This window comes from Pieris brassicae, chromosome 3 (genome assembly GCF_905147105.1).
Source record: "Pieris brassicae chromosome 3, ilPieBrab1.1, whole genome shotgun sequence".
Taxonomy (NCBI): domain Eukaryota; kingdom Metazoa; phylum Arthropoda; class Insecta; order Lepidoptera; family Pieridae; genus Pieris; species Pieris brassicae.
Window position 1 is genome coordinate 22,343,382 of NC_059667.1, and position 21,029 is coordinate 22,364,410.

Below are 21,029 nucleotides of genomic sequence, written 5' to 3' on the forward strand. Positions count from 1 at the left end.
AGAATAGAATCTAAAATTATACAATGAAACGAGACATGGTCTGTGGTCTTGAGTAAAATAAGGCAATTCCATATAATTTTACCAATATATTATTTGATTTAAACGGGTGCTTCATATTTAAAATGAAACTACGAATTGAAACGCGAATTTATTACATTATATACATACCTTGACGTTCGTGGTCAAAGAATGACAAGTTGACAGATAACTGATTTCCTTGTCTATTAAAATGTCAATCACGCCATCTATTGCCGTGAGTTATCTATTGCCGTTTGCGTCCGGTTATGTAAATAATGTTATAAATTAGAATTGCGTTAGTTTTTTATTTTAATTTTTATCTTTGTCGTTTTTATATGAATTGAACCAATTTTAAAGGTAATAAGTTGTGGGTAAGTATATTTAGTAGGAACGTGGTTAATTTATATATGATTTTTTGTTCTTTTATGGCATTTAGTTCAAATAATCTTATTTAATTTTCCACAACTCTCCTTTGATATATAAATTGTCTTAATTGTGACGTGTACCTTAGGTATGTGAATAATTGCCTAAAATTTCTCCTAATAATTTTCATTACCAATGTTTGGTCTTTCTTGCAAATCTTCCATTTTGTGTTTAAATGTAATATTTTTATTTTTGATTATCCCTTACTCGTTCTCACACAGGCATTTGGGTGAAATAAAACATAAAAATGAATTTGTAGTTTTATTTTCAACTTAAAATGGCAGTTTAGTTATGCAACTTGGTTGAGAATAGGAACAATTCAAAATACTATAGTCTAAATTAAACATGAAACAAAAAAATATTAGTTAATATCTTGGTGATTCTGAAGAGCTTTGTGAAGAATAAGAAGTGAGACTGGCTGAATGCATAAGTCGGGTGAGTTTAGACAAAGGCGCTGTCGCCCATGGCGTTAATGGACTACCAGATGCAGGTACCGGGGATATTCTGTCAAAATTATTTAATACGAATTACTCGATTGAAGTCATCTAAGTGACCCCGAGTTAGTTACTGGCTCGGTAAACGGTTAGACGCCATAAACCTACTTTAAAATATATATAAAATAACCTATTGAAGGGTTACTGGTATTTATAATTGAGACCACTATGGAAGTCAATGATCATCTATTAAAGTGCTTTCGAAACTGAACTATAACTTAAAGATTGGATAATTAAATAATATTGTAACCTATTTCGTCGCGGTCGAGCTGTTTTCGGGCGAATTCTACGTGTATCCGGTTTCCTCGGGGGTGGAGCGCTTTCAACGTCTGCGTCACTTCCGGCCCCTAAATGCAAGGATACGTTCACAGATAATATTTAAGTTGCATCTCTACTTATAATTTTTCATAATAAAAAACGGATAGAATGAGGATATTACTTTGTTTTTTAATGTGTTTCAAAACATTTATTAAATAACTTTTCTAAATTGTATAAACAGTATTTTTAGAGTAATATTACTTTTAACTATTTTCTCCAATTATTTGTTTACCTTGAATAAAGAGAGAATGTTCGACTTGTGCTTGTCCCGTGGCGTATTGAATACAAATCGGTCTATTCGTTTTAATTTCCATATCTCGCTGGATTATATTGTCCCTGAAATAATGGTATCAGTTATTGCCAACGTGCCAACATTTAACCGACTGGATAAACCTATTTATTAATTTGAGCCACTATGGAGTTTAATATGACATTGAAATAAGGAATAGAATATCCAGCACGACATTTAACTTTTATTATATCTACTCATGCGTAATAAAGCTTTATTTGTTCAAAGTCGTCAATAACTGGTATGAAGTGATTTTTTTTTAAAGTCCCATTAATCGTTATACATAATATGGCAACATTGAGTATAGAATAAAACTAAGGGGTTTCGGCGCGAAACGTAAGCGTGCAGTATTTTTTTATATTACTAAACCAACATTTAGGCGTGCAATATATATTGCACTTACAAAAATAAATAATTGGTGACCTACGAGTTAGTATTAAGAATTTGTGGTTCCTCCCAGGGCGTATCACTTTCAACGGCGCTGCTCTCTGAGGCGACGAAATACATTGACCTATAAAAATCTTTTTGATCAATAACTTTTCAATATTAATGTTACGAATAAAACTTAATTAGTTTTGTTTATTGACAAAAATAATATAAACGTTAGTAATAAAATAAGATTGCAAGTCTTCTACGATTGAGGAATGAAATTAGGGCGGCTTGAATATTATTATATTTTTGATAATAACACCGTTATGAGTACCTAAGTATTTTATTAAATACCTCAACTATATCGTTTTTATCATAAGCACGCTAGCCCCAATACTGTACAAATTATAAAATTTATGTAATGTTAGTAGTTACTTGTGTGTGTCTATATCAATAAATATTATTAAACAAAAATCTAACCGTGCTGGAACATACAGGTGAGGCGGTGGAGGTGCAGCGCGTCTGGACGCAGTTCGAGCGCGTTTAGCACGACATGCACGACCCAATACTGCACTGTCTGCAAAGGTTCACATTATAATGCATCTCCATCTTTTTTTATTAAATTATAGTACTGCTTATAAACACGTACTAAACTCAATGGCCAGATTTTAACGAAGTTTTCGGCACCACAAATCTTCAAATTGATAAACCAGTTAGTAATCACTACCAAAGGAAAGTCCGTTCCAAGAAACCTGGTCTACATATATACAAGTTTTACCAGATATAGGATCACTATCTGTCTGTTCCTGTCTCTCCCTTCTCCAGCCGCTATCAGCAGGAGGCTGGTCAGCAGCCACTCCGAAAAGACCAGAGACTGCTCCAGCAACGACTAGGCGGGCGGATTTAACTCCCGTCTACAATGAAATTATTCAAGGATACTTTCTTCTAGGATAAAAGTGCTTATTAATTAAGACATACTTAAGTTAAATTTAACATAAACACAAAACTGTCCAAACGTTTCGAGAGCTTTGAAAGTATGTCAAAATCTGGAGTTAATTACCCGAGTAAGGGCAAAAACTACTTAATGCAGTGGTTTAAAAATCAAAATAAATAAAAAAAATCTGTTTAGGTACCATAATTTTAAAATATAAACTACGTATAGTAACCCTAACTCTCAGGCTGAGCCTGAGAAGACACTTGTGTATGCACACACTTGTGCTCCATGTTTACCGCGCCAGTCTCAATTAGTCGTTGTGGCGGAATCTGTTTGAACAACTACCGCACTAGTTAGAAACTTACAGAAACTGCGACATCTATTTCCGGAATGCCGTTCAGCTCCGCCGCCTTTTCCGCGAGGGTCCTCAACTCGGGAGAGCTGTGACCTTCTTCTGACCGTGCCACCAATTCCTTCATGTAGTCAGGGAATACTTCTGCAGCTATATTTTTAGGTTAACGGATTAAATTAAACACATACCTAGTAAATAACAACGCAATACAATAATAATAATATAATTTGACAAAACCTCCATAGTTTTGCGTGTTACGTCCACCTAATATTATTTATATTTATGAATATTAATTATTTTAACCGACATAAACCGAAGACTAGCCTTTCTGTTCATAAGCTATTCAATATATTTTAAATCTTGAACGTAACAATACACTGCTACTTAAAACAAATATTTTTAGTACATTTTTTTAATAAAATGGTACAACTTTGTGTTGTCATTAAACACATCTCAGCCAGTCTGGGCAAAAATTTAATAAATTAAGTAAAAAGGCGCACGCAGTATTATATTAGACATAACATTAATTGAATATTCAATAAACAAGCGAGTATAACTTTTAAATTTACCTATTTAAATACAAGCCCCCTTGTAAACAGTTCGTGCGTACAAAGTACATTGTTCATATTTATACAAATATAAAACTTTAGATTTCCGAGACTTAGAGGGAGGGAAAAAAGAAGATATGTTAGGAATTTAATGAATTTAATTGACATTAAAATATTAAGTATCGAAAATTAATACAAATGAATATATTTTTTTATATTAAAATTTCGCAAAGAGAATACAAAATCGTATATGCCAAAATGTCGCTCCATGACACTGCGTTTTGCGACATTCGCTCTATCTCACTCTCTCTCGATCTTTCTCGCATGCTCTCTAGTCTCGCTCGATGGCTATTTGGTTCATGCCATGTTATCCGTTACGTAATCGGTTTCAAACGCTCCTTTTTCTTCGAAAAAAACGCTGCACATCGTCGTGACGCTAATATTAATATTATTACGTTTCATCCGTACTAAAATTACCTTGCTAGAAGGACCCTAGGTCGAATTGGTTCGAAAATATGAATATTCAGTGGGCAGCTGGATCCAAATAGAGGTAATGGAAGGACGGAATGATTAACCTTATTATTATAATTATAATAATAATATAATTATATTAAAATTATTGCACTGTTTTGACTAGTATGTATGTGTTTTTGTCATCAATTAGTTTTTATTAAAAAGGGGGTAACTAATAATAATAATAAGTCGTAATAAATATATAGAGTATGTTGGCGCCTGATAGATAATACCGGTGACAGGTGAAAGAGCTGCTTCCAGCACTAAAGGTAGACACTGGTACCGACCTCTGTTTTGTAGGTTATGAAAAAATACTCGATATTTGTAAAACACTATCTTGTTTTAACAATAATTTAATATAAATACAAATATATTATTTTTTTACTTATAAACCAACTTCAAAAAAGTGAGGTTTACGATTCTAAGTCCATTTTTTATGAGTAATATTTACTTACGTGGACTTGTAATCTCTTGAGTCTTCAAGAATTCCGCTTGAAGATCAATTCCCAGGTAATTCTGATTATTTGGTGTAGTTTGCAGATTTGTGTCTACTTTCGGTTGTGTTTGGTAGATTTGTGTTGTTGCTGTGCTTTGTTTCTGGAGTCCATTCACCAAGATGTCTGGGGGCTGTAGCATTGTCTCCGCACCTATTTTTTATTAAGCCTATCTTAGATAAGTTTCGTGACTTAGGTTGGGGCATTCCCATTTCTGAATCTTTGATCAGTTTTTGTATTTCGCCAGGAATCAATCCCAACACCTAAGTTACGAGAGGCTGATACATTTAAAATAAGTATAGACATTGTTATTACGGGGTTATAATAAACCCTACGAGGTAAGACTATTAATTATGGAGGTGTGTCAAAAATAATCAAATTAAAATAAATATACAAATAAATATTGCGCTATCGATATACTCTTAGTATTGTTTTAAATATACACATATATATTAAAAAATACTATATATGTATCATGTAAAATGGGAAAATGTACAATATAGTAATACATGAATTGAAACCTATACGCAGATACATGAATTTTACCAGTGTTAGTCAAATCAAAGTCCTGCGCGAAGGCCATAGCAGAGTACGCCGAAGAGAGCGCTACGCCTCCAACCCCCGCTACCTCCGTTACCACTTCCGGTGGTGGTACACTATAAAAACCAATGTAACATATAAAAACGGCCTCAAACTAATTTCTGTTTTTATGGGTCAGGCGAGCAAGCGTCACCAGTGGACGCAGGTAGATGACGCTGCCCATCTCTTGCTAATCTAAAATAACTTTTTTTTATAATTAATTATGCAGAATTATATAACGCATACAATTCCTAAACTCTGTTCACATTCTACTCACTCCAGGTGAGTTTCAAGTGGTTGAACTGAACAACTTACGTGGTCTTTTGCTTAGTAGGAGTAGAAATGGAGACACGGCCCCACATTAGCCTGCGGAGTTCCTCACCAGTGATACCACGCTTTCTTAACTCCGCTATCGTCACTTTACCTACCCGCTAGAACGCAATGATATATTAGACTACCAAAAACACAATTTATTATTTAACTAACATTTAAAAATAACGAGAGGCTACTTAACTCGCTATGAAATATCGCTGAATTACAATTGTCTTAATCTTTAGAAAACACTTTATAATATAAATACTATACTCGCTGGACTAATATTTACTTCCAGGTGGATATATTGTACATCTAGATTTACTAAACACCTGACATTAATAATGTTTTCATATATTTTCAGTATATATTTACAAAAGTATATATTACCGATTACCTTCCAATTTGCAAGAGCGCCCTTTCGTTGCTTAGCCCTGGTTTTAGCCTTACTCTTGATGACCATGACCCCTCTCTGCTCGTACCTTGGGTCATCTGAAGGTCCGAGCCCAATTGAGTACTCCTGAAGGTATTTATGAGCATCTTCCTGGGCTACGGACCGCTCTAGGGATACTACTATTTTTGCCCACTGGTGATATAATATGTTTACAAATGTGTTAAGGATATAATTAGACCATCCTGTCTGGGGTGAAATTTTTATAGTTATTTCTTTAAATTCATGCTGTCAATGCGCAATTCTAATATAGGGTGCAGATTTCTAAACAAATATATATTTTACGTATTATTTTAATTAAATATTTTAAATCGTCAACGTTTTCACTATTAGTCGTCAAGACGACACTAGTTCCACGTTTATTCGTTTATTTGTGCGTATTCAACGCATACACTTAGTATTCAACGTAAAACTAATCTCAACTTAAAGTTTCTCCTAAGATAATAGGAGTTGAACGTTTAAATCCATATATTTGGTTACCTGCTTCACCCACTCCTTCTCCGACTGTTCTATCACATGGGCATAAGTATTCCCCATCATGGCGATCAGCATGTTAAGCAGTAGAATCGGCACAAACACCATGAACACAGCGAAGACCGTCTTGGATAGATTTGGGTAGATTGTCTGCCCCAGTTCGGAGTACTGCTAACATATGGAGGGGGTCAACAAAGTTAGTTGGGTGTCTAATTGGAGGGGGACGACACGACGGATAACTCCACAACAGCAAGAAGATATGACCCCAAGACAACACAAATATAAAAGATTTCACAAGCATGACAAAGACACGATACCATACACCATAAATTACGTCCACATACACGCTTATGAAACACGTTTAACTTCAAGCAAACTGCCTTAAAAACATCATGTTCTTTGGAAAAAAAGGGTCCCTAAATGTTGGCCCATGTCAAACATATACATAAAACGAGGTTTAATAATATTTATAAATTGTACAAGCCTCTACATTTTTCTCACTCAGGCTTTGTTAGGTTTATAAGCGTGTTGATTTCTTAAATCGTCGGAGTTACGCCCGAGAGTACAGCCAGACTTAGGTACCTATGCGAGTGGTTAATATAGCGTAAAACTAAAATCCTCTATTATTTAAAGCAAGAACCAATTTGATTGTTGAAAAAAAACGCATGCAACACACTTGCAAGACATGAGTATCCATGGCCGACGGTATCAGTTATTATGAGGTAAGCCTCCTGCCCTTATATTGTTTTTTGTTTAAACAATCCAAGCAATATAATAGGCCCTATTAGTAGTATTAATAGTAGTCCACTAACAACTGTTATGCGATTTATCCATGTGAACCACTCGTTTTGAATTTGTCTAAGACAAGTTCGTAGCTGATTTGGTAGAGAGTCCAAAGTTTTAATATTACTTTTAAATAGACAATTAAAACGAACTTTAAAGTTTGGTTCCTGTGGCAGTGTACTTCTAACACTGGCAGCATTTCCTCACTGTATTGCGCTTATTCGTAAGAGTAATATTAGAGTCTCCAACTTCGATTTTATTTCCTTTGGAGTAGAGACTCTTGGGCAGTGGGGTTCAAGTGTACAGGAGCTAATTAAAGGTTTAAGTTGGTGCCTGGTAGATAGTACCCATGACCCAAGATCTGGTGCTTGCCCGTCGAATAAGTATCGTAGTACAGTAAATGCCAGCATTAAAGGTACACTGCCACAGGGACCAAACTTTTAAAATCTGTTATAATTTTCAACTATAAATAATTATATATTTTGATTATTATTTTATTATACAGCTTAATAACAAATTTAAATTGTACTTTTTATAATTATTTATGTTTATTAATTGCATAATTTTTAACATGAAATAAACGTATACTTACACTATAATCTCCCAGCGTTATTTGAAATAGAGCCATCCATGTGCTGGCGTAACTTGAGTATAGTGTTGACTGAACATTTGGAAATCCTAAAAGGTCACCAATATTAGAATATTTTTTCATTTAATAACAACACAGAATATTTTATTACATTCATATTCTTTTTGCGACTGTGGCGCAAACAAGCTGCTGTGGTCTGTCGTAAAACGGAGCTTATTCTTTAAAAAAAATTATTATCTCTCTTTTTTATTTTTATATTATTTTTCTTTGATTATTGTTCTTTCGTGTGTCTGTGTGTGTTTTGTTAGTAATAAATGTAAGGTTAATGTCTATGTCTATATAAGAAAGTACCTTTATACAAGAAGAAAAACGATTGCGAGAATCCAAACAGTATAATGCAATAAATAATACCGAACGTGAACATGTCTCCAGTGATCATGCTGTATATCATTGTCACGAAAGGACCCGTCAATTTTACGGCTCTGCAACAAGATTTATTTATTGAGATACTATATAGAGATCTATTAGATAACCTAAAGTGTTCTGCCTATAACTCCAAAAGTGGAAATAAACGTGTTTACTAAGACAAGGAAAAAGTCGTCATTCGATACTTTGTTACCAACGCATGCTTTTTTGGAGACGTAACGCAAAATCCAGAAATTTTTGAAATACCAGACCTCGATGCCGATATGTCTTAGCTGGACGGATCAAGTAAAGGTCCTAACAAGTCCATGATCTTAGAGGCTTGCCGAAGACAGGAGAGATTGGAGGAAGTTGTGCGGCGTCACTAACGACCTTCAGAAATGACGAGAGTCAGTGAAGAATTCTATAACTCAATCATAATCTATTTATTATTATTTTATTTATTTACACTTCGTTACATTACAATATAAAAAAAGAACATAATTAAATCAAAAGGAGGGCAACTGGCGGCCTTATCGCTTTCGAGCGATCTCTTCCAGAAAACCATTGTGGGTAAAGGAAAAAAAAGTATTAAATTACATAAGATAGGCAAGAAGTGGAAAAAACACAGGAACAAAAAAAACAAACTAAACTAAAAAGATGATACATTAAAAGTAAAAAAGTAAAAATCAAACATACACATTGTCCCACTGTGTGTCTGTGTCAGACACGGTGTTATTATATTTCTTAAATTTTGACTTGTAGGAGGAGAACAGGTTTTTTTTTAATTTTATTATTTTCATATTTCTCAGAATTCACTGTTGATGGCCAAAACAAGCATTAACTAGTCGAAAACCGTCCCTATTAAACGAAACCACTTCGTTTTTTACAAACACATATAAGTTCACAAGTACTAAACTTAAATAAATAACTAGTTTTATTCATAACACACAAATATTTACAAAGTTCTTAAGCTACATAGTAAAAATTATAATAATTAAAAATGGATAAATAAAAAAGTTTGGTCCCTGTGGCAATGTACCTTTAACCGGCATTCCCTCGCTCTATTGCGATACTTATCCCTTGAGCGAGGAAATCACCAGCTCTAGGGTCGCGGGTACTAGCTACCAGGCGTCTATTTTAATCTTTAATTAGCGCCTGTGCAGGTGAACCCCGCGAGTCTCTACTCCAAAGGGAACAAAATCACAGCTGGATGAAATGGTTATATTTTAGCTGTTTATTATTTTCCGGCTGCTAATACTAATATATAATAAAATATAACTTTTGAAACATGCTAGAATTTTAATATTAATTTAGGATAAATTTCTCTTTGCATTTTTATATATATTCAGGTATTAAAATGGTTTCAGTGGCGTACTGGCTGTTATAAGGGCGAATGACCGACAAAATGGCCGCCAAGAAGCGACGCTACTCGTTGCCATGGGTTACGACTGGGGTCATCAAACCATTACGGTCAGGTTCAGTAATCTAAATATAACTATTGGGAAGAGGTTTGAAGATTCCTTATATAAATTTAATACTAATAAAAAATTACAATTACTACATAAATCGTATGATTGATACGAATCTTAAAGTAAGTTTTTTTATTTGTCTTCATTTGTATACATAAACTTACCCTGCAAAGAACATAAGCAGAAACCATGATCCTGGTAGGACAAATATTAGTATCGCCTCTTCTAACATTGTTTGTCTACTTAACCGAGCTGGAATACACGCTAAGAGTAACAAATTTGATGCAAGGAAAATAAATTTAGCTGGCTCGTGTATCTGAAACATGATAGAAGACCTATAATAAGAGATAAATCAGGTTTAGTACTAACATAAATATACAAAGATTTTGGTCCGATATGATATGATAAGGTGAGTTAAAGTATAGTATGTAAGTTAACTGGGTCCCTTGGGTAGAATGCCTGGGGAACCCCGAGGGCCCATCTTAAGGGCGTGTGAAGGGCTGAGGAGTTCTTAGTGGGTGGGGTCTCGCTACCCAGCCCCAAAGTCCCCGCGTCAAGCTCGATATCCTTGGCGCGGGCCTGCGTAAGCGCATTTTCACCTCATTAAAAAAATGGTATGTATGTAGGTAATGGAAATATGCATACGAATCTATAATATATTATGATAACGTCTACCGCAGTTTGCAACCTATTATTATTAAAAGACCCAGGTAAAGATCTGTTAGATAACAAATCAGCAGAGTTCCTAAGCCTTTTGACGGTTTGTTTGCTTCACCATATTTTGGGCCCATGAATGCGTATAATGTATATATATAGACAAGGCGTTTATAGTAATACTTTAGCTAGTTTTTTTTTGAAGAAGGAATCTCGCTGTTGGCCTTAAGGGCCTTTACAGCTCAGCTCGGGCTGTTTTGGAGAATGGCGTTTTATCCCGCGGCTAGCGCAAGGGCGTCTCCTGTGAGACTCGAACCTCGGCTTGGGCCGTCGCGGGGCGGTCAATCGCCTGAAGGGCAGGACGGAAGCTCACTGTAGTGAGCGAAGTGCGAAGTAAAGGTCCTCGCCTTCCCCGGTGAAGGCGGTTTTTTACCCTAATCTGTGATTGGCTATTTTTATTATTTTTGGCCGCGCGGGCGGCTTTTAATTTATTGTTTGCTACAGTAATTGGATCGTCCGGATCCGTTAGTATGTGTCGAGGCCTCCTGCGAGCCTTTTTTGTCGGGAAGGGGTAATAGTTGATGCTATTACGCACCAGCGGATTGGGATGGTGTTTAGCCTTGTCAAAGTGGCGTGTGGACGCCAACTTCATCCATTGGGCTATGGTGGGGAGCTCCAGGTCGTGGTGGAGATCGACGTTTCTCACATACTTTAGCTAGATACTCATATAACGTTTTTATAGCTGTCACGACGATAAAGTAAACAAGTCCTTAAATTTATACAATGGTTGCAAAAGGTTGCATTTCACTTCTTAAGCCGTGTTCGTAATTCTCACGATTCAATTTAAAAAATTATAAAAATATTTTTTTCCTGATTCAATTTAGGCCAATAAATTATCAGCGCCATCTATGATTAATATTAGTTATAGTATATGTACATTGTGGTCATCTGTATTAAATTAGTGAAAAAAAAACGTAATTGAATTGTGTCTATATTTTCAACGAATTCAGACATACGTCTATATAGGTCTGATTTAGTTGTTAATACTTTGCCACACAATGATAATTCCACGATTTAGCTGCCATACTCTTACCAATTGCTTGAAATACGCTATGACTCCCTGGTTCTTAATCTCATCCCCCTGCTGCAGTATTATATAGCATAATGTACTCAGTATAGTTCCCAATTCACAGGCAAGTCGTATACCACTTCTGGCATCAGTGACCTCCAGACCCCAGTCAGGGTAGGAGTCAGCTTCTACGCTACTATGGCGGAGGTAGACCGATACAGAAAGAAGTAGCAAGTGCAACATTAGTATCATCAGGCGTTTGAGAAACTTTTTCTGAAAAAAGTTAATAAACTTTAACGAAACACAAACTACTAAAAGAACAGAAAATTTTCATAAATATCATAAACCAAACAGTTAATATATAATTTCAATTACTGGCGTAAAGAAAACCAAACAACAAAATAACAACTTATCAACGAGGAATGGAACGTAGTACTACATTTAAAACTAAAGGAAAAAGATATGAACTACAGCAATAAGAAATAAAACAAAAGTTATTGATGAAATATCGCTTTTCAAAAACCTTAAGTGGAAATGGGCAGGCCACCCACCCATACATGAACAATTACAGATTGACAATCAGGGTTACGAGGTGGAGAGCCCTGTTGCACTTGGCTGACGAATTTAAAGAAGTTGGTGGGAGAGATTGGCTGGATGCAAGAGAGAGAGATAGAGCCAATTGGAGGAGGCCTATATCTACTCTATAAGAGGCCCTAAAGGAACAGAAATGACATATATATATATATTTTATAAAATTTTAAGTGTGTATCTTTTATAGAGATGAATGAATGTGTCAAGGAATAAATGAGGCTTAATTATTATTATTTACTGGCGTTAACAGAAAAATAATTTTAATCAGATACACATTTCTGCAATATACAACTATTGCTTTTTAAACGCTCATTATGATATGGATGTAGTAAAATAAGAAAGATTAATGTAGAAAAATGTTTTGAATTTTTTTTTTCTTGAATAAATAAAGTGTATTTTACTTAATTCAATAAAAAATATTACTTGCTAAAACCGGCATTTAATGACATTTATACCGACCGAAATGCGAGAGTGCTGGCGGGTTAAGGAAGAATTTACCCTTGCAAATGTTTTCCATTTCTCTTCAAGAAGTCTTTGTATGATACCTCCATCTAACATGTTCAGATGTTCTTGTTTTGTACCATTAAGAATTATGAATAGGGCTGAATTCCAATCTGTAAACAGATCAATAAAAAGTCTGAAATAATTCCAAAAATTACAATAAAATAACTGTTTAACTGTTGCCAAGGGCTATCAGCCCCGCAATTAGGTAGGCAACTCAATGTACACTTATAAAGGCAGGCAAATTTACATTTACTGCCCTCAAATCAAGGGCGTAGAACAGAAGAGAAGAACTGCCAATAATTTCTCCGGCACTCTTTTAAAACGTTTTTATTACAAAATGTTTGTAAGCACCTGCAATCAGCGATCAGAACATCATGCTCCTCATACCTCTTACTTTGCATAGAAGAAACTGATCACCTATTGTACTGTTCCTGGGTCAGCGTCGTGACACTCGCATGCAACAAGAGAATACACACGAAATAATAAAATGTTAATGTTAAGTGCACACGTCTGGCTATACTCTCGTGCCGTAACTCCGACGATTTTGGAAATCGCCACGCTAAGGAATCGTGAGTCAGCAAAATGTACAGTCTTACCTCGTACACCTATTTTGAGGTCAGTTAAAAACTAAATTATTTACTTGTCCGTCCATCCGGCAATAAAGTATCTAACGCGTTCAATGGATACGCAGAGCAGGTTATATTTGAGTATCTCCAGAATTCTCTGGAAGACAGTTCCAGCATCTCCCTGAACACGGAGGCTCTACCCAGTTGGCAGGCCAGGGTGAGCGGAGTGAAACCAGCATCGTTCTGTCTTCCATTACTCGCCGGTACCTTTGGGTGACGAAGGGCGTAGCCGAACATGTCCTGAAGCATTTGGTTTGACATTATTTTTAATATTTGACATTTAAAGGTGTAACTGCAGTAGTTGTAAGTATCGTAATGCATTCTATAGGATAACCTTCAGAGCTTACCAAGACCAAACTATGTTTCGTCGTGAATCAATACCGGAAAATTCCTGTTGGTGACGTAAACAACACCATATAAAAGTACTATTTAGGGCCACGCAACACTTACCAATTTATCGCAAACGACAACCATATGAAGGATCATATTCCCAAAGGAATCTTGGGCATCTGGATCAGCATCCGAGTCCAAAAGTAGATTGTAGACAGCCTCGTTGGCGCAACAAGCTGCCCAAGCCAACGGGTACTCGCCAAGGTATGCCAGGCCTTCGTAGTTGGTTTGACGAGAAGGTGGTATCCGCTGTTGATCTCGTGGTAGAAAGAAACTGCCTGGGAACCAATTGATAAATGCTTCATTAACTATTCATTTATTTTAATTATTTTTTTGTTTTTCAGCTTAGGTATATCAAAATTACAAATTTAAAAAATATTACCATGAACAGCCAAAGCCAGGTAGCATTTTCCCGCGATCGAGTAAGTAACACACAGTCACACACACACATCTGACATTTAAAATATTTACAATATAACAAACTAAACCGAAAGAAATATTTATAAAAAAAGAGATCAAATGTGTATTTATGAACTGAACTCACCAATAGCTCGTTGGTTAACATCCGCTCCAGCCTCCACCAGGTCTTGAACCAACTCGTTATTGCTATAAGCAATTGCAAGATGAAGTGAACTGGCGCCTAGAAATATGACAGGAAAGATGTTTCTGATTTTTTTTTATGTAATAGCAGGCAAACGGGCAAGAGGCTCACCTGATGTGAAGCGATACCGCCGCCCATGGACACTCACATTGCCAGAAGGCTCGCAAGTGCGTTGCCGGCCTTTCAAGAATTGGTACGCTCTTTTCTTGAAGGACCCTAAGTGGAATTGGTTCGGAAATACTTCAGTGGGCAGCTGGTTCCACATAGTGGTGGTGCGCAGCAAAAACTGCCTTAGAAAACGCTCAGTTGTGGAACGACGGACGTCGAGGTGATACGGATGGTATTTTGTATTTTGCCTTGACGTCCGATAATGAAACTCAGCTGCGGGTATTAGACCAAACAACTCTTCTGAACACTCCCCATGGTAAATGCGGTAGAAGATGCAGAGAGACCCAACATCTCTACGCAACGCCAAGGGATCAAGCCGCACGGAAAGTGATTGGTCGTCGACGATTCGAACCGCTCTTCGTTGAATACGGTCTAGTGGAAGGAGCTGGTACTGGGGAGCTCCCGCCCAGAGGTGAGAACAGTATTCCATGTGGGCCCGAATTTGCGCTTTATAGAGTTGCAAGCGGTGGCCCGGAGTGAAGTACCGTAAGCTTTTTGGAGGCTAATTTAGCCTTCCCTTCCAAATGACCGCGAAACTGGACGTTATTCGATATGTCAACGCCCAATATTCCGATGTTAGCTGAGGCTTTAAGGAGAGTGCCTTCAAAGAGGGGAGTAGCGACAAAGGGAGTTTTTTAGCGGAAAACGCGCAGACTTGTGTCTTCTTGGGGTTAAATTGGACTAGATTTAGTCTACCCCAGCCCGAGACTCCACGTAAAAGAGTTTCGACTTCAGACACAAGTTTGTTCCGGCACTCATCAACAACAGCCCGAGAAATACCTGCCCGGCCCGTGTAAAAAGTATCCCCAGTGCTGTCTTCCGCATAGCAATGAAGGTTGCTAAGTTGCAACATATCATTAATATGCAGAATAAACAGGGTCGGGGATAGGACACAGCCTTGTGGGACACCAGCATTGACGGGTTTAAGGTCGGAGCATGCTCCGTCGATGACGACCTTAATGCTCCGATCAGCGAGAAAGCTGGAAATCCAGTTGCATAATTTCTCGGGGAGCCTATAGGCTGGAAGCTTCGAGAGCAGTGCTCTGTGCCACACCCGCCAGCGCCTCCCCCTTGGACTCAATTGCCTCTGCCCACCTATGTGTAAGGTATACAAGGAGGTCACCAGCTGAGCGACCACGACGAAAGTCGTACTGAGAATCGCTAATCAGCTGGCTGCCCTCTAGATACCTCAAGAGCTGGCCGTTAATAATGGTTTCCATTATTTTGGAGAACAAGGAGGTTATTGCGATTGGGCGATAGTTGGACGGATCAGAGCGATCGCCTTTTTTAGGGATCGGATGTATCAAAGCTGTCTTCCAGCACTTCGGAACAGTGTTGAGGGAGTACAGGTACTGGAAAAGGCGCGTTAGGACTGGAGCCAACTCAGGAGCACAAGTACGCAGCACAATTGGGGGATGCCATCAGGCCCGCTCGACTTATGGATGTCCAGGGAAAATAAATGTTTACGGATAGCACGTTGCCGGAATGTAACTTCAGGCATCGTAGTAGTCGTAGACACCGCAATAATGTCGGTGGTTCCTTCCCCTGATCATCCAAAGTTGAGTTCGACGCAAAGAGACAGCCTAGAAGATCGGCCTTCTCTTTTGCAGTATGGGCCAGTGAGTCATCCTCCCTATGCAGTGGTGGAATAGAGGGCTGACAGAAATTCCCTTGGACAGCTTTGGCAAGAGACCAGAAGGCTCGAGTTCCCGAAGGAAGGTGGGGCATTTTCTCACCAAACCTGGCAATATGCTCTGACTTTGCCTTAGCGATTTCCCGTTTGAAGGACCTAGAGGCTGAATTGTATGCTTTTTTACGTTCGCCGATAGCCGCATCACAGGATGTCGCTGCTTCTGCCCAGGCTTGAAAGCATTCACGCTTACGGCGCAAAGCCTCTTTGCACGAACGCCTAAACCAAGTCTGGGACTTGCCACCGACCGGCACCGCAGAGAATGGAATAAAAAGTTCCATGCCCTGCAGGACCACATCAGCGACAGAGTCAGCGACGGCATCCGGAGTACTCAACGAAAAGCAAATGGGCCCCCAATCTGCTGACTTATAGTGCCACACACGGCGACAGCCCGCAAAGCTAGGACGTAAAGGGCGCGTGAGCGGCACAATGGTCCGTACCACACAATGATCTGATGAACCCAATGGCGGGTCAACAGAGACTTGGTAGGTCTCCGGATGTGAAGTCAGCAGAAGGTCCAACAAAGAAGGTTTATGACCATCCACATCTGGTATTCGCGTAATCGCAGGGACCATTTGCGTCAAGTCGTAGGCTAAAGCAAAGTCGTGAAAGGATCTTCCCGCGTGATCGGTGGTTTCAGAGCCGAGCCAATTGGCATGGTGGGCGTTAAAATCGCCAAGTATCACGATTTCAGCGGTAGGAATCCTTTCGAGCAGGGAATCTGTAGCCATTTGGATGTGCTCAATGAGTCGGTCAGTTTCGGTATTTCCGCTATGGGACCTATACAGGCATGCGTAGAATCGCGGATGGTCATCGCAGTCTACGCGCAGCCAGAGATTAGATAGGTCCCTTCCTTCAAGCGTCCCGAGGCGACGAGAACAGATATCCTCTCGGACGTACGCGCAAAACTCCAGCCCGCGGCACAAATGAATGTTCCAATTTGTACCCCGGGTAGGAGAGGTAAGAAGTATCAGCCGGGGACGAAATCTGAGTCTCGGTAAGAAAGAGCAAGGCCGGCTTCGCAGTCTCTAAATGATAGTGGACAGCGTGGATGTTGGAGTTGAGCCCCCTAATATTTGTGAACTCCACGGCGAGTGTGGATGGGGGTGCCTTTGTTGGATTGCTCCGTTTGCCCCGAGACCGATATTTTTTTTTTTAAAGAGCGTAGAATTGCCCCCCCCAGAATACGAAGGGCAGCCTGTGCGTCCACCACGGGTGCTGAGTGTCCCGGTGGTGGACGCCCAGAGGGGGATTCTCCACCGCAAGCGCGTGTGGTACCCCCCTGGGGTAGATTCTGTTTCTTCTGCACCTTCATATTTCTTGTAGAGGGGGGGGGGGATGGGCTCCGGGAATCTTTCTCACCACACGAAACGCGAGTACAAGAAGGCGAACCTATTGTATCACTTTACGCCGGTTTTCTGAAAGACAGTGGTACTGCCCCGGTCGTGCCTGCCCGTTTGGCTGAAACCAGGAGGCAACAGCATGGCACTCCCACTAGGAAGGGATTGACTGATTGCGCTGGTGAAATAACCTCTGTCACAGGTTATTTCACCAGTGGGCGATGGGCTCGTCACGTCCCGACGCCAAAAAAATATGGTGTAATTAAAAATGTTACTTCCACAAGTCAAGACCAGCTGCCCACCGAAGTATTTCCGAACCAATTCCACTTAGGGTCCTTCAAGAAAAGAGCGTACCAATTCTTGAAAGGCCGGCAACGCACTTGCGAGCCTTCTGGCAATGTGAGTGTTCATGGGCGGGGGTATAGCTTAACATCAGGTGCCTCCTATTACATAAAAAAAAGTTATATCTCTATAAATCCTCTTTCAAAATCACAATCACGCCATATTTTTATTAAGCTGTGCAGCAGGCAGGGTAAAGTTATGTTAAAGTATGTGCATTCAGCATAAATGATTGCAAGCTAGCTAGCAAGTTCTGTTGGGTTATCGACGAGTACGACATACCTAGATATTAAAAATAATGTTTAATGGTTTAAGTAGATAAGAAATTATCCAATACGTAGTTAAAGAATTTATTCCATAATTCGATGTTTAGAGTGCGTTTTTGGGAATTCCTATTGAAATAATTATAAATATCAGTAAATCAGACGCATTATATTTAGACTAGATACATTTCTGCCCAAATAAGTTTGTTTTAGTTTAGTAATTGTCGAATTCTATATATTTATTTTATTTTTGTAGCACACTTCAAACTTTCACGATAGTTCCCTAGACCGAGAAGGAGACCTTCAGTGTAATTTATTTTAAATGCAATGTGAATTAAATAAAAAAAATATTACCTAAATATTCTTCACCTTCCACAACATCGAGTGATAGTTTCGGAAAACATTTCACTAACGTCCTTGCTAGTCGTGTATGTATCTAAAATAGAACATTTTACTATATAGATACAATATATTTTGTTGGTCTGGTTGATCAAGATTACGTAAAAGGCCGGTAACATATGCGTGAGCATTCAGGTACTGAGATTTTCTATGGGCATAACATCGGGTGAGCCACCTGGCATTTTTTTTTGACGTTCATAAGTATACATTGTAATTTTTAGTGAGTTTCTATTGTTTTTTTGTTGTTGTACTATTATTGGCGGAGGCGTTATTGTTAGTGCTATTGTATTATTAACTATAAAAATATAGTAATTTTGTGAGATTTTTTTTAAAAATATATTTCAAGGTCGTGCTAGTAGCCGCAAAAGTTTAAGTTTTTATCCTTAGTGTCGAGACTTAGAGCTAAGTATAACTTTCAACTCGATCAACAGAGCACAGATGTAGAATACACCCTAGACAGATCCATACAAAATATTATCTATATTCTAGAATCTCGATTTTCTAATTTACCTTAGTATCACAAATAATGAGTACATGTAAAAGAGATTCTCCGAGTGCACCCCTATAGCTCATCTGCCAACAGGCTGTATGATCCTCCCACTTTGCTAAAGGATCGTGAGGTGAAAGAGAGGCTTCTATTGGCAGCACTACCTGTAACAAGTTTTCATCTGTCATCTTACTAACAAAATGGCCGACTGTAAACTAAATGTTGTTTTCGCTGGTAATAAACGGTCTGACAAATGACATATGTCAACATTTTTCTAAGTCTGATAACTAATAGTATAAACCTGCTCCTGTTCTCTGAACTTCCACCGAAGGTATTCCGCCCGATTTATGACTCTACCCCGTCCAGCAGCGTACATATAGCCAGCGAACTCCTCACGAATCAGTTTTTCTGCAGCCACCATGCCGCCCTTTGCGTACGTTTCTAGTAAAATACCACCTGTAATATGATACATTGATTTTTTATTGATTTCTAACTAACATTGTATCAATCTTAGTCTAGCCTAGGAAAATAAAAATCATTTTTATTTAATAAATTTACTCAAGTGATTTTATTAAATAAAAAGTGTATATATATATTTAAATTAGCCATCCGAATTTAATAAATTTAAAAAATAAATTCTATTTAAATAAATTGAGTGAAAAAGGACAAAAAATATCTTGTCCTTGTTTTACGTACCAATATTTTGATTTGCTCTATTTATAGAAGATAAGATAAATAGATTGGTGATATTATTTGATGAGTGAGAATATCCCTTATTTAAATATTATAATTAATGAAAATTAAATCATTTATAAAATATTACGATAAATATATATACATATATTACGTTTTTTGTGCGAGATACTTACGTGGTATAAAACAAGAACTAAATAAGAAAAACCCTATAAATTTTTATACGCACAAGCGTTTTAAAATTGTAATTTCTCATTTGTTCAATCAATTTTCAAGTACAAAGGTGTAAAAATTAATAAAGTACAGACACAGGCATTTTTTAAGCCATATTAGCCCTTAAGATTATAGTTTAGGTGGCTGTGATATTGTTCATAATGTAATGGCTTAAAAAAAACATAAATTTTTTATTTCAAAATTACTCATACACGTAAAAAGGTACCTGCCTTTTTTATAATCAGCTAATTTATACAAAACTGTGTGATCTTCAGTGCTCGGTTGAGATATGACACGATCGAGAACTGAACCAACAGCTGCCACTTTTGTTGTTGACCATAATTTTCCTAATGCGCTCCCCATTGTATGAAAATTCTGAAACAAGTCTTTTTAAGCTTTTTACATTTATCTAAAGTCGTTATTTACTTTTTTGTTTAATTAAGAATTAAAACTTAGCGAAATAGCAATGCACAAGCGTTTCGCTATACTTGAGGTAGAATTGAAGTCATTTTAACTAATGAATAAATGTTTCTATGCAATCTGTGGTTACTGTCACTTTAATCAAAAAACTATAGTCTGCATTTCGTTGGACTATAAATAATAAATATATTACTGCTAACTACACTAATCTACTTTACATTACTAAAAAATAATGTATCGTTTATTGCTGCTATTTTTAAAGCTTATTATAGGGTCATAACTAAGAAGAGACTAAAGATGTTTAACAATAATCGTAGTCTTAAGTCAAATAATATAAATTTATTTTGATGATTTATTTAGAAAATGCCACAGTTTTAAACATGCACTAGAAATTTTTCCGACGTAATATCCTCGAAGTCCAGTACCAGACATGAAGTTTATGTTGAATTCCTTATACAATCTGCCATTTTATCGATATATTAGATTTCAAGCAATACGAAAGTATTATAATGTTATTTGATGATCCTGCTGGTTTATATGAAGAAATTCATACTATCCCTTATTTACCAATTTAAGTATTTTTAAAACTTTGCGTTCATAAAACTCTAATAAAGAAGACATTAGAGGACCAGGGGCACCTTAATTCATTTAGTAAGTTTACAAAAAAATTGTGAGTTTATAAATTCATACTTACAATTATATAAATATGGATGAAATACAGTCAACAGGTACAAGTAAAAGTTCAAAGGTATACAGAAAACCAATACA

The 21,029-nt window shown here is 37.4% G+C and overlaps 1 protein-coding gene across 4 annotated transcripts; it reads right to left on the bottom strand.

The window, feature by feature from the left end:
* Positions 1–721: 721 nt before the first annotated feature.
* On the bottom strand, positions 722–21,008 carry LOC123707019 (transient receptor potential cation channel subfamily V member 4). Of its 4 annotated transcripts, none has more exons than XM_045656766.1 (25): positions 20,956–21,008; positions 20,072–20,216; positions 19,237–19,391; positions 18,959–19,099; positions 18,404–18,485; positions 14,193–14,288; positions 13,709–13,926; positions 13,273–13,498; positions 12,627–12,742; positions 11,562–11,810; positions 9,979–10,130; positions 8,292–8,422; positions 7,944–8,029; positions 6,575–6,736; positions 6,041–6,229; positions 5,647–5,762; positions 5,299–5,408; positions 4,714–4,905; positions 3,211–3,347; positions 2,690–2,825; positions 2,407–2,488; positions 1,970–2,053; positions 1,486–1,589; positions 1,186–1,282; positions 722–945 (listed from the first exon to the last, which is right to left on the bottom strand). In XM_045656766.1, exons 2-25 carry the CDS (start codon positions 20,202–20,204, stop codon positions 807–809), a joined length of 3,333 nt encoding a protein of 1,110 aa, XP_045512722.1. In that variant the 5' UTR covers positions 20,205–20,216; positions 20,956–21,008; the 3' UTR covers positions 722–806. The 4 variants fall into 4 exon arrangements, with proteins under 4 accessions (XP_045512722.1, XP_045512723.1, XP_045512719.1 ...); XM_045656767.1 differs by having other exon boundaries at positions 723–945; positions 2,392–2,488; positions 6,041–6,163; XM_045656763.1 differs by having other exon boundaries at positions 723–945; positions 2,392–2,488.
* Between the last annotated feature and the right edge of the window lie 21 nt (positions 21,009–21,029).

What these genes read in the sequence shown, in the direction of transcription:
- LOC123707019 (XM_045656763.1), bottom strand. Translation starts at nt 20,204, where the DNA reads ATGGGGAGCGCATTAGGAAAATTATGGTCAACAACAAAAGTGGCAGCT. An exon ending in AGAAGGAGTGGGTGAAGCAG is followed by an intron (nt 6,230 to 6,574) that starts GTAACCAAATAT and finishes TTATATCACCAG; the next exon opens with TGGGCAAAAATAGTAGTATC. An exon ending in CACCTGTATGTTCCAGCACG is followed by an intron (nt 2,054 to 2,391) that starts GTTAGATTTTTG and finishes AGATTTTTATAG; the next exon opens with GTCAATGTATTTCGTCGCCT.